The sequence below is a fragment of the Ascaphus truei genome, chromosome 1, assembly GCF_040206685.1.
Source record: "Ascaphus truei isolate aAscTru1 chromosome 1, aAscTru1.hap1, whole genome shotgun sequence".
NCBI classification, from domain to species: Eukaryota; Metazoa; Chordata; class Amphibia; order Anura; family Ascaphidae; genus Ascaphus; species Ascaphus truei.
In genome coordinates, this window is record NC_134483.1 from 343,845,354 (window position 1) to 343,859,959 (window position 14,606).

Sequence of the window (14,606 nt, forward strand, 5' to 3'; positions counted from 1 at the left end):
ACAAGTATGAGATTAAAAGTCGAGTTGCTGCATGTAATTGTATAATTTAGAATAAAGTTACAAACAACTATATCCAGCCATGTCTGCTGGAAATACCAACTGTGGCAAATCAAAACAAGGAATGTCTCATCTTTCCAACCTATTTAAACTAAATACTTTCCATTTGGAAACATTTTAAAAAAGTATCAATCCTGACTGGTTTGAATACGGTTTAAAAAAAAAAAAAAAAATAATTATATATATATATAATGGTGTGGATTCCAATTGGCTCACGGGACCGGCAAAATGTACTTAAGATACATACTTTGGTAAGCATCTCGGGAACTGGGGGAAATTGCTGGAGCTGAAAGCAATGCAGTTCAGCTCCAGAGAACCCTCCCGGTTACAACGTTCTAAAGCAAAATCAATAATGCTGCCAAAAATATATAACTTAAAAATTTTTTTTTTACAGATCTCATTAGAAATAATTAAATCATGCAATCTTATGCCTACTAAAAGCTATTTAAATGTAATAACAAAATATAAGAAAAGCACAGAAATAAATACAAGTAGCTCTCGTGTTGCGGAATAACGGCACAAAACATTTGTGTCACTTTTCCTTAGTACCATAATTCCCAAGAAAAAAAAAAGAAGCTAATTGCATGATTTTGGTTCTCTCATTTGTTATACTGAACCATTTGAAAGCATCACACTAATTTATCATCTGCAGAAAACACAAGGGCGCAAATAACTAGTAGCTTAGCCCTCTAAGTCATGTTAAAAAATAGGGATCCTATTTCTTTCTAATATCTGAGCCGCTACAATGAGATAGAGAAAATGAGATGGAGAAACAAAAGGAGCAGTCAATCAATTGTGGTTAGGGGTCATCTTACAATGCACAGTATTATAACTCAGCCACTGTTTTACTGCCATTTCTCATCAGAAATCTCAGTGCATTTTATGATGCGTTATGAACTAGGCTGGCTTAATTAAGACTACTTGTCTGGATTTCACTTCTCAGACTCGGACGAATACTTTTCTGTATCCTGAATGGCAGACTATATGAAAAAGTCTTAACACCAAACAGTAATATTCTTTGCTTCAAAATTGAGATTTACTCCACATGCAAAGAATGGTCCTCCTACATTCACTCCAGAAATAACCAAGATTGAGAATATCAGGATAGCTGTGTTTGTGGGCTGGAAAAGGAACTTTATGTTCTCGTTAATTAGAAAGACACACCTAACAATTCAAATTTACATCTAACCGAAAGTAAGAATTTGTTGGAGGTAGATTTTGTAACAGGCAACACAAGTACGTACTCCGGAGCAAATTTGTCCAGCTTCTTGAAAAGCTCATGTTTCACATTCAAATTCTCGACAATGGCTTCAACCACCAGATCAGTACTGTGTACCACGGTTGCTGGGTCCGAGCTGGTTGTGAAGTTGGCTAATGTTTTTTCAATGAACTGAGAAGCAGCCTGCCAATCAGAGGAAGACAGCGTCACATACACGGAAAAATAGTTTTACAAGGATGAAATCCAGTGCGTAGATGTCACTCAGTCATATGTGCCAACATTTAAAAAATAAACCGGTGATAGTCGAGGCTGGAAAAACGTCACCTAACTGCACTGGTCTAACACAGGGGGCCATTCATCCACCGTGGGAGTAAGTGCAGCATTGCGGCTGCTGCAGAGCTTCCAATCACCGCCTTGTTTTCCAAAGTCGTGCTCCACAATGCTTTGTTCAACGCTATGAAAGGCGTTGTGGGACATGACTTCTGATTGAAGCTGTGCTTCAGAAGACATTCCGCAGCAGCTGCGGTCTTTCAGTTTCCACACATTTTCCATCACCGAATGATCGCTTAGTTTAACAGAACACACACACACACAAACTATCATTTTTACTTTGTTAATAATTATTTGATATTGTAAAAGGACATTCAAGTCAAAATTAAAAGTTGTGGGAAACTAGCAAACTAGATTTCCACCTCTCCGAAAAGAGCAGCCGGGCCTGTCCTGGAATACTAGCCAAGGTGCGTCTGCCCAACGCAGACAAAATCATTCCTCAAAGCATACACACTTAAAATTAAGCAAAGTCACTACATGATCATTGTAGCTGAGGCTTAAGAGTCGGAGTCATTAAAAAAAAAATGAACGTAAAGAAATGGGAATAAAATACCAGCATGTCACCTCAGGCTTGTCTGCAAACATCTTCTTAGTCAGCCTTTTCAGACTGTCCTCGATACCTTTCCTAGACTTCTTCAAAATGTCATCAGTCTGGTCCACTAACACTACAGTGTGACCTGTAGCTGCAGCCACCTAGGGAAAGAAACAGAATGAAGATTAAACATCATTATACACATTCATAAGCTCATTTATGCACTCAATATATTTAACCGATCAGCTTTTATTCTTGAGAATGTTTAAAGTGTGCATCACAAGAGCTCGGTCAGTAAATAAAGTAAAATGCCCGAGATTCACTAAGCCACAACAATAGCAGTTAAAGCTAGATCGAGGTGTGAGATTCGCATTGCGGTTTAGGGAATCCTACCCAATGTAACCAGACTCACAATTACATTTGTCATTGTGATACTATTGTGCATAAGATTCATGCCAAGTCTGACTTATTGAGGACACCTTCTATATAAGCCTCATCTTTTGATTGGCAAGTTAACCGGTGTTGCCCCTAGGAGGCTTGCAATGCAAGAGACACATTTTTACTTTTTTTAAAGATTAAAAATTGGACATACTGCTCCAAACTGAACACGTATTTCTGTGAGTTTTTAAAACATTTGAGAAGTGCCATTTAGCAGGAACGCAAAAAAGTTACCAACACTCTTGCTTTTGAAGTATACTTGAATAATTCCTTTCCCTTGCAAGTAAGGGTGGTACTGTAAATTAACTCTGTAATCTATATAAAAAACAGAAGGCTAAAGGGGACTTGAAGGTTGGGTTTGTTGCTCTGTAATTGGAGTCTATGTTGTGGACTCAATTAATGCTTCAGTCAGTGATACCTGTGTGACTTAAGGACAGTCACCTGTTTTATCTCACTGCACTTTAGCATGGCTGAATGAAAATAAAAATATCTTCGTAATCAGATTGATGTTACAGGTGCCTCTAGGTCAGTAAGAAAGTCTATAGAAAAGTAGAAATGCAGGTGCAAGCTACTAAAAAAGGGTTTATTTTAAGCCATGACCTGGCTTCTTAAAAAAAATAAAAAAAATCAAGGGCAAATTATTAACATTATGGCACAATCAGCTTTTCTGTTTAGGCCAAAGGTGGAAAACAGAGAAACGTGCAGCAGCAAGCAAAATCTTTCATGGTAAGAACATGAACTAAACAATCCTTTTAAAAGGGGTCGGGGTTTGGCAATACCCTGGAAATAGAAATTTGAATAATTTCAAATCATCCCTCAAACTGCAAATATTAGACAAGTGGATTCTACAGTCAAGCAGACACAAACCTTATCCCTTGTTCTAGAATGAAAGCAGCAGGACAGATGGACTGCTCAGAAGATCAGTAGTACAAGACAGGCGTCCAAAAAAGGGCAGCGTTCCCCCCCCAAAGTAAAATCGCCTGCAAAATAAAATCTGACACCCTACAAACTCAGGTTTGAAGATGGATTATGGAATCAACCCCTTATTGATGTAGATCAGGAGAGCGCAAACTGGGGCGGGGGCAACATTTTCCAAGGGGGGCGTGGCGTTTGCATAGGCCCCGCGCTCTTCAAGGCATTTAAATTAAAAGCCGGGGGATCGTGTGGCCTTTGCAACGTCCCTTACCTCCAGGGACACGTCGCCACGTAGGGTCATGTTGCCATGGCGTCACGTGACCCCACAGCAGCCTTTGGACGCCGAAGACAAGGTAAGTAAGGAGGGGGGGGGGGAGAAAGAGAGCAGGCAGGGGGACGCCGGGGAAAGTTTGCGTACCCCTGAAGTAGACCATCCCAAAACACTGCAAATTCAAGCGAATTGTAACGTAATTAAAAGCACTGCGGCACACGTACAGCAAGAGGGTATCAGGAACATTTTGGGGGTTTTCTTTGAGATTTGCAGGTACCAGAAGTTTATAGAAATCGAGAATAAATTGCAGTCTGATAAGGCACAAGAATAACGTTTCAGATGTATTGATTCGTCTCAACATTTGTGACTTCTTGGGGTGCGTCTCAACAAAGTGTTTCAATTAGGTTTAATGCCACAATTCGCATCCCGACCAGCCAGGCTTATATTTATAAAATGATTGTATGGTTGGTTTTGGTCCACAAACAGCAGACCAGAGACTCCATTTTAGCAGATTGCAAACTGTGCAAATCCCACTCCACCATGCCTGGTTAGATTTTTATTGAGGGCCACTGAGTTCCAAACACCCATCACACTGCAAACCAGAGGGGGTATGTTGCTGTTGACAGCTCTCTGCGATCTGTGCAACCAGCAATTAACGTCTGTATTATAGCAAGCGCTTGAGCGCATCCGCACAGCGTTGCGCGTGCGTTTCTTGCATATAGGCCAAACGATGACGTGTGCAACTAGGAGGCGTAGAAATGACATCACAAGGGTAGCCTCACTGTGATTGGCTCAGTGTCACGTGGCACGGCAGCCGCCCGAAAATACAAATTTCTTTGTATTTCCACACAGCTGCTCCACCAACGCTGTCTGCCGAGCACGCATCGGCACTAGATACACTGTCATAGGGAGACAGGTATTTTTCATAGCCGCTAGGGAACACCTGCTTCGTATAATACAAGCCTTAGGCCCAGCTCCTCTCCCCCATAAAGAAGATTTTCCAACTGAACCCACAATTTGTTTTGCTTGCTGGAGTGCCAGTTCATCAGACTACCGATTTGCGCTCCCTAGTGCCCTTTCTTTATGGATATAAAGTAAGGCTGTTTGTATCCTCGCTCTCTTGCTGTGCCAGATACATTTATTAATACAGGCCTGTATGCTTCTCAAAAACTTGGGTCAAATAAACAGTGATATGCTGCACACCATAAGCCACAAACAAAAACAGTATTACTGGTGCTGCTGGCTCAGAGGGATACCTGTCACAAATATCCAAGCTTGAACTATGAAAAGGAAAGATCCAGCGCTCCACGGATTTGCAAAAGTATCAAATTTATTGCGCCATACACAATGACCGTTTCGACCTTAGGTCTTTTCAAAGTGCCTTTTCACTTGAAAAATACCTACTAAGGTCGAAACGGTCGTTGTGTATGGCGCAATAAATGTGATACTTTTGCAAATCCGTGGAGAGCTGGATCTTTCAAAAACTTGGGCCAGATTTTGACTGGAATTATCTGACATAAGTAAAGAAGTCTAGGTAAAATGTTAATTTTAATAGTATTAATTCTATCAATCCATGAGATATTCAATCCGTTATCTAAATCTTTTTTTAATTGCTTGTAGAAGGGGTGGATAATTTGCTTGGAAAATGTGTGGGGCTCCATTTTAACCCAATAATAATTAACTGAGGTGGATATCCATTGAAATGTGAAATTATTTTTAAGCTGATTAACTGTGCCAATCATGAGTGAGAAATTCAGTGCCTCTGATTTTGGAAGATTTTGACATTTGAAAGTTCCCCACTTAAATAACGTGTGGTTGAAACCTATTCCAACGTCACATTACAAACCCAGTATAACCATCCTCACATTGAAGAGACCCAAAAAGGTTGAAACAGCTGTCTGTGTAGGTTTACGAACTATGCATTTCTTTAACCGAGGCTGTGTCGAAAAGCTGTACAATATGGCAGGCATATGCTTATAGGAGTCCATGTTAAAATGGACATGATATAAAAGGTGACACTGTTCGTTTGCATGTCATTTCCCAGAATCCCTGGCTGCAGTGGAAGCACTGTATGCGAACAGATGAGGAAAAGCAGCGTTGCAGACTTGAGACATGTGAATGTACTCACAAGTGATATTTCTATTTGCTGTACACTGTACGGTGGAGGGTTTTTATCACCTACCATTACTTAAATAATGTGTGATTGAAAGCTAACCAACAATGTGGATTTTTTGCATTACAGTACATTAGGCATGGAGATAAGGGGATTTGTCAAGAGCAGCAGGATGTCATCTGCATAGTGCAATTTTGTGCTCTTTAGATTGTGTGGAAACACTGGATATAAATGGGAATTGAATCTTATGCTTTCTGCTAGTGGTTCAATAACTGGGACAAAGATTAGAGGAGAAACCGGTCAGCCCTGCCTTGTTCCATTATGTATTGTAAAGGGTGCGGACAGGACACCCCCCCCCCATCTTAACCCTTATAGTAGGTTGTAGAGAGCCTGTACATGTTTTAAAGAGACACTACCTAGCTTCTTAGCACTGCCTCCATTAACCCTTTCCGGTCCAATGTCGGAATATATCCGACAAAATATTTTGCCACTTGCAGTCCAATGTCGGATCGGGAGGAGGGAGGATGTGGAGTGAGGCGCCGGCTGCAGCACAAGTCCCCTGCATTCCCCTTCTCAGCAGCCGCACCAATCCCTCCACCCCCCCCAGCCCTGCACCGATCCAACCCCCCCCAGCCCTGCACCGATCCACCCCCCCCAGCCCTGCACCGATCCACCCCCCCCCAGCCCTGCACCGATCCACCCCCCCCAGCCCTGCACCGATCCACCCCCCCCAGTCCTGCACCAATCCACCCCCCCCCCCACCAGCCCTGCACCAATCCACCCCCCCCTACCAGCCCTGCACCAATCCACCCCCCCCCCTACCAGCCCTGCACCAATCCACCCCCCCCCCCTACCAGCCCTGCACCAATCCACCCCCCCCCCCTACCAGCCCTGCACCAATCCACCCCCCCCCCCTACCAGCCCTGCACCAATCCACCCCCCCCCTACCAGCCCTGCACCAATCCACCCCCCCCCTACCAGCCCTGCACCAATCCACCCCCCCCCCTACCAGCCCTGCACCAATCCACCCCCCCCCTACCAGCCCTGCACCAATCCACCCCCCCCCCCCTACCAGCCCTGCACCAATCCACCCCCCCCCCTACCAGCCCTGCACCAATCCACCCCCCCCCCTACCAGCCCTGCACCAATCCACCCCCCCCCCTACCAGCCCTGCACCAATCCACCCCCCCCCCTACCAGCCCTGCACCAATCCACCCCCCCCCCTACCAGCCCTGCACCAATCCACCCCCCCCCCCACCAGCCCTGCACCAATCCACCCCCCCCCCCACCAGCCCTGCACCAATCCACCCCCCCCCCCACCAGCCCTGCACCAATCCACCCCCCCCCCCACCAGCCCTGCACCAATCCACCCCCCCCCACCAGCCCTGCACCAATCCACCCCCCCCCCACCAGCCCTGCACCAATCCACCCCCCCCCACCAGCCCTGCACCAATCCACCCCCCCCCCCACCAGCCCTGCACCAATCCACCCCCCCCCCCACCAGCCCTGCACCAATCCACCCCCCCCCCCACAAGCCCTGCACCAATCCACCCCCCCTCCACCTGCCCTGCACCAATCCACCCCCCCCCCCACCAGCCCTGCACCAATCCACCCCCCCCCCACCAGCCCTGCACCAATCCACCCCCCCCCACCAGCCCTGCACCAATCCACCCCCCCCCCCACCAGCCCTGCACCAATCCACCCCCCCCCCCACCAGCCCTGCACCAATCCACCCCCCCCCCCACCAGTCCTGCACCAATCCACCCACCCCCCACCAGCCCTGCACCAATCCACCCCCCCCCCACCAGCCCTGCACCAATCCACCCCCCCCCCCCCCACCAGCCCTGCACCAATCCACCCCCCCCCACCAGCCCTGCACCAATCCACCCCCCCCCCACCAGCCCTGCACCAATCCACCCCCCCCACCAATCCACCCCCCCCCCCACCAGCCCTGCACCAATCCACCCCCCCCCCCCTGCACCAATCCACCCCCCCCCCCTGCACCAATCCACCCCCCCCCCCATCAATCCACCCCCCCCCCACCAGCCCTGCACCAATCCACCACCCCCCCAGCCCCGCACCGATCCCTACAAGCAGACAAAGCAGCTGTGCAGTGTGCATTGAGGGCGCGTGGCGAGGGTGTGCAGTGTGCTGTGAGGGGGCGCAGTGCGAGGGTGCGCAGTAAAAAAAAAAAAGCTGTATGTGGTTTTTTTTTTTTTTAAATAAATTAGACTTGATGGCGCACTTTGTGAAAATTAATTGGACCGCAAAGGGTTAAGATCCAATTCAGTATCAAACACTTTCTCAAGGGGTATCTCGATTCTCAAGATGTTCCTTGAGCTGTTGGCTGCATCTCAAAAAAAAAAAATGCAGTATGTCTAGGATAAGTGACCATAAAACATTAAATGTAATCTATGACATATGCCATCAATTGAGGGAGCGGGGGGAAAAACCAACTCAATTATTTATAAACAATTTGTAATTTAATTATGCCAACAAAATAATTGTACAATCTCTATGTACCGTCTCTGTGATACGTTCTCCAAGATGTCGGTTTGCAAAGTACAGTAATTACGACGCCCTCAGTTAAAGAAAACATAAAACGATGATATGTTTAAATACAGTGTTTCTGGGTAGCCTATACAAAAGGAAGCCAGTTAAATATAATTTTATTTAAAAATAGACAGCCCATTTAAAATACAACTATGATTTGAACCAACATAAGCACACCCATGTACTTCTATACATATTCACCATCACTTTCACTTCACCCTCCTTGGTGCTGTCGAAACCTTTGCTCCATTGACTTCTCTGCTCTGGCATGTATCTTGAACTCAAACCTCTCCTCACTTCTATTCCCCTGAACTAGGGGTGTACCGAGTACCCGGAATTACCCGGTACATTTCCAGCTACCCGGACCCGGCAACTGAGAAGTGGGCCCAGCGCCGGGTAATGTCAGGGCAGCTGGAAATTATCTTATTACTTACCTTTCGGAATACATCTAGGACCAGCAGCAGCGGTCCTGCGGCAGCATCAGAGGTGTCTTCAGCCGACGGGAGAGCTGCCGGAATCCCTTCCACAGCACCGGAGCAGGTAAACAGTGTGTGTGCGCCCCCCCCCCCCCCCGCGGGGAACCACGTGACCGGAGCAGGAGCGTTCCTATTGGACAGCCGTCTATCCAATAGGAACGCTCCGTCTCCGGCCACGTGGTTCCCCGCGGGGGGGCGCACACACACACACACATTACCTGCTTCAGTGCTGTGGAAGGGATTCCTGCAGCTGCTCCACCGGCTGAAGACACCGCTGATGCTGCCACCGCCACAGGACCGCTACTGCTGGTCCCAGATGTCGCCGCCACCCTGCAGGTAAGTGCCAAAACGGGTAACCGACCGGGTAGAACCATTGATTTTGGCCGGGTACCCTTTTTTTTTTTTTTTAAAACACTACCCGGTACAAACACTACCCTGAACCCAACAATCTTGGCAAATCTTACAACTAGATCCACAGCTCATCACTTGAGCCATGTGCCCCTTCTCAGTTCTGTCACACCAAAATATAGGGGGGGTGGAGTTGTTTACCTGGTTCTATGGCTGCAATACTTGTCACGGGAGACCAGTTTATTAACACCTTTTATATCGGGATCATTTGATTGAGCAAGACAAAGCAATAAAATAAATTGTAATTTATTCCACGATTAAGAATTATAAAACATACAGAACACCTACAAGCTCATATTGAACCCCCAAAATACTAAATTTTTGTATTTTGGGGGTTCAATATGAGCTTGTAGGTGTTCTGTATGTTTTATAATTCTTGTTCAGCTAGTCTTGGCTGATTGGAGGGTGGCAACCTCCTATCCAATTGAAGCTCCCTCCCTCCCACATTTAAATGGTTAAAAGCTCACTCCATGGCATCTCCAACTATCAGGGGAACTTGCCTGCATGCAGTGTGATTGTGACAAATCTATTACAGAGTGCTTTTCCTGGTAATGTACAGGTTAATAAAAGCTTCAATCAGACTTAGAACTTTTGCAACTTATATTGACAGATTTATTATAAATCATTCTTCCTGGCAATGCACAGGTTATGAAGAATCTATATTAGTGTAGGGACCCTTGAAACGTGGTCTGCCGTGTAGTTGGCTCAAGGGCTTACAACAATTTGGCCAAAATGTTAAACTAAAAGACCATTTTATTTATTAGTTATTGATACATGTATATTTAGGCACTGTACCGTATATAAGTTTTTCTGGATGTGCACTGAGCTTTGTCTGTGTTTTATGTTATGTCTCTGTTTTTAAATTATTCCACGATTAGACACAATGTAACACAATTTGCACTGAAAACACACTTACTGGGAACGGGGCTAACAAAATAAATCTTCCTTGGAACGAAATGTTAACAACCGACATCTGTAGGAGCCCTTTCCAATGACCTTGAGGTACTCATGAAAGTCCTGGAACGCAATTTGGCATGCCATTCCAGGTGCGAGCGCTACGTCCTCCAAAAGCGGGACTTACAAAATTTCTTGAGTAAAAATCTCTGAAGCCGGCTCGCGTCTATTTCTCCCAGAGCATCTTTTTGTAACTTGAATTTGCCGCCGATTGTTTGGCGCTTGGAATCTAAGGTCCTGATTGGCTGCAAGGTTTCTTATAGGTTTTGGAGTCCCATTCAGAAACTACTACAGCCAATCAGCACATGGGAATTCTCCTGCCAGCCCATCACCGATTTGCCGGTATACTGAAGCCAGGTGGGTACCAATTTGGATTCTGCCAAGGGGCTTGCGCCAACCTGGCACCTCTGCCTCTTAGCATATCGAGCCCACCCGCTGTCCAGGCTCCGCAGAGTCTGGGGTTGGGCAAATGGTCACCGGATAACCCTTTGATAGACCAGGACGGGGATACTCAGATAACTACAGTAAGCGCTATGTACATTAATGGCGCTATATAAATAAAGACATACAATACAATACTACTCCTGTGCTAACACCATGACAACCCTGAGGCTTTCAACTCAGGGGTCCCGAGCAGACTCAGTGGCACCAAGCTGGGTAGCCATCTGGTCTCTCGGAACCACGGACTTGGAAATCCCACAGTCACATTTACAAAAAGGTACAAGCATATTCATTTATCAAATAACCTTTAATAAAATATACCTGGACTCTGTACTTTACGTTTGAACATTTCTAAGGGCCAGCTCAGACAGAACGCGATGCGACGTGCGCCCGTCGCAATTTCGGGTTGTTCGGTGGGAGTTTTCCCACCGGCGGCAAAGTGCAGCGTTGTCGCTGCGACATTTTGCAGCCACAGCCCGGATTGAAATTTGGTGCTACTGTCGCGTGACTTGAGCTGGTTCAGCCAATAGAGGCGAACCAGCTCCGTGATGTGTCCGTTACACTCCCCTGCCTCGCCCACAAATGCCGCGACCCAACGCCTGCAGTTTGAGCAGAGATCGCTGGGCTGCAGGAGCGCGCGGCGGAGGCGCGAACACAAGCACAGTCCCGCAGCAGCCGTCTGAGCAAGGCCTAAGCCTCCTGGTCTGGGGTCGGGGATAGAATGAGAATATGTTCCCTACTCTCACTAGCCTTATCCCTGGCACACTAAAAACCTGACTTTTACAAATACACAGATAAAATCCTTGCTGCTTCATTACCTAGCTGGAGAACCCCTTGAACCCCTATACCAGGTTTAGGGTGACCTGGGCATCCCACCTTATGCTAGGGCCCCCGGGACCGTTCTGGGGATACCTTGATCCCTGATGCCCTTTTTACCTTTCCTGTTTGTGCTGAAGCAGAGAACCCAGGTGGTGAGTCGCAAGAACTTTTCCATGGTAGGATTTTGCTGGAGCACTGGGCTTTAATGTGCCCGAGAATCTCACATGATTCCTGGGTACATCTTTGGGGTATCCCATAACATAGCCACAATCTGACATGAGTTTCTCCGCAAAACCCACCCTAAAACTCGCAAGCTCCTCTGGCCAGCACGCTTAGAAAGGTAAAAAACACAAAAATACTGTATTGCCGCATAATTTATACACAGTCTCAGTGATGCATATACGACAGTCAGGTCCAAGAGCTGACACTGTAGGACCTTCAACCATGGACCAAGGGTAACCAAGTGGGATTAACCTTTATTATTGAGCCTGGTTACCCCCTCACCGTCACAATACTGACGTAGCAAAACAGCAGTAGGTTTAACACAGAAGAAAAAAAAAAAAAAAAACACTGCTTTTAAAAAAGCATTTCTTAGGCCTCGTCCAGGGTTATTGCTTGCTGGCAGAGGCGCGCTGAGGCTGAGGGAAAGCGAATGCTTTCCCTGGCCTTAGGCCTTGCCCCCGCTGCATGCTGCAGCGTCCGCTGTGGCGGACGCTGCGCTCACCAGAGCCCTCCCCGCAACGGCGCCGGGCCCGCTGCGAGGGGGGGCCGCAGCGCTCGCGCGAGAGCTACTCCTGCTCTCAATAGAATTGAGAGCAGGAACTCGCGTCGAGCGGCTAGGCACGCCCCCCGGCGGTTCAGCCAATGAGGGCGAACCTGCCGGGTGACGTCATGGCTGCGCCCCCGTCACTACTCCGGCACGCCCCCCCGGTCTCTGCTCCTGCAGTGAGCTGCAGACCGGGGAATCGCCGGAACGCGCAGCCGAAAGCGCGGGCGCGCATTAGAGCGCCGTGACCGGGGCCTTAGCCTTAGACAGCGCGCCGTCCGGGCGCGTGTCGGCGGGCGGGCCAGTGACGTCACGGAGCTGGTTCGCCCTCATTGGGCGAACCGCTCACGTGATCGGCCCAGCGCTCCGGCAAGCGCTTGAATTTAAAATTTACCTAAGACCTACGCTTCCTCATTGGGCGAACCGCTCACGTGACCGGCCCAGCGCTCCGGCAAGCGCTTGAATTTAAAATTTACCTAAGACCTATGCTTCCGCGCGCTAGCGGAAGTGTAGGCGAGTCCCTACTAAAGCCGCTCTCATTGCGGCTGTAGGGGCTCACTGGTAAGTACCAGCGCGCCTCAGCACGGCGCTGACCATGCCCAATGCCTTACTTTGATAAGTGATGTTTTTTCGCCAGATTTGCTGGGATCTATAGAGAGTTGAATGCACAACACTCTGAAAATATATTGTACAAGATAGCTCAAAGGAGTCCTCATTTGATAAGAAGCTATATGGACAACGGTAAAAGTCAGTACAAGTTAATTCAGCCTTTATAGCCAAGCTGCTCCCTCCAACTGTTTGCAGGAAAACACACCCGACACTAAAAATGATACCTGGGAGCCTATAAAAATACTGCTTTGCCCAAAACCCTTACAACACCACAACAATGGGATTACTCTCTGCATCATCACTCAACATAGGGGGAAAATAAAATAGGAGAGCCTAGCTTTTTTGAATGGGTTTATCAAAACCACAACACGTGACAAAATGTGGCTATAAAGATATAAGCTTGCAGGTTAGTGGTTGGATTCAACACAGATCTCTGTGACCTTGGGCAAGTCCTTCAGGCCTTATCCCCTCGTTAATATCAAAGTTACTAGGTGCAAAGACTCATTGTGTCTACTGCCGAGAGAGAAAAAAAATCTGTAATAATGGAGCAATAGGTGTGCAAGCCACATCTTCGGCAACGGGGGTTCCTTGGAAATCAGAAAATGTTGGAGCTTTTGCCCTAGTCACATTCAGAAAAGTTTTATTGGCACAAACGCCAGGCGTTCCCCAAGGTGTGAAGGGATCGCACCCTGAACCAGCATCACCTGCCACGGACTGCACTTGAATACCAGTTAACGCCGGATCAAGGTGCGATCCCCTTACAGCAGCGCTTTGTGACTCTCCTCCATAGTGTAGCTGTCAGGAGAAAACTGACGTGTAGACAGTTAAACCCCAAGTCATTTCCCAATGCTAACCCCTTGTGACCTTGGGCCACTATCACCCTGCATCTCTGCCAGGGTGCCACCCAAAAATAAAATAACCAGACTGTAGGCTCTGAATAGGCAGGACTAGCCGTTTCTGCAAAATATACTACGTGCAACGCAATGCCAATAATAGTAACCAACAAGGAGCCATGTGCACATGTTACATGTTGGTACGGAGGGATTCTCCCATCAGAGCAAGACTCAGGCACGCCAACGTGTTGTGGGTAAAGGATAGGTCACACTGTTGCTCCTCTACCCCTGGTGCACAGAGATATTTCCAAGCAATCCCTATGGAAGTCCCATGACCTGCAGCCACACGCGCGCGCGCAATGCAGGGCCGGTGACACACAGCAGCAGCAGCAGTCTCCCCCCCTCACCTGCGCGATCCCGGCTCCCATCAGCCCCCCGCCGATCACCGTCACGTGCTTGATCGCGAGCTTCTTGGCCGCGGCGGTGGAGGACATGCAGCGCGCGAGCTGGCGGCTGACGAAGGCCATGGCGCGAGGCAGAGAGAGACACAGCGGGCGCGAGGAGTCGGGGGTCCAGTGTATGCGCTGCTCTCACGGGCTGAAGGGCGAGCGACTGCCGCTGACGTCGCAAACCATGTGTCAAAAGCTCAAAGTCCTTAAGAGAAAAAAAAGAGGCGGATCCCTGCCGCCTGATTGGTGACTCTATACGTGCCGTGAATGGAGACACATGGAATGCCAGGATCAAAAATGGCCACCGAAAATGCGCGATGCCGCCTCCAAAGTCTGGCTAGTTGAATGTAGCGTTCTGTTGTAATCAAGTGTTCTCATTGGCTGGTCCAATAAGCAGCGCGTGCTGGACAGTGTGTAGCGCGC

The 14,606-nt window shown here is 47.9% G+C and overlaps 1 protein-coding gene across 1 annotated transcript in view; it reads right to left on the minus strand.

The window, feature by feature from the left end:
- HADH (hydroxyacyl-CoA dehydrogenase) overlaps positions 1-14,386 on the minus strand; it is a 31,945-nt gene extending 17,559 nt beyond the window's left edge. Inside the window, exons 1-3 of the mRNA XM_075608468.1 lie at positions 14,142-14,386; positions 2,171-2,299; positions 1,302-1,459 (exon numbers count right to left, since the gene is read on the minus strand). Of these exons, the coding sequence (XP_075464583.1) occupies positions 1,302-1,459; positions 2,171-2,299; positions 14,142-14,261 (407 nt within the window). The 5' untranslated portion in view covers positions 14,262-14,386. The remainder of the gene's footprint in view (positions 1-1,301; positions 1,460-2,170; positions 2,300-14,141) is intronic.
- Between the last annotated feature and the right edge of the window lie 220 nt (positions 14,387-14,606).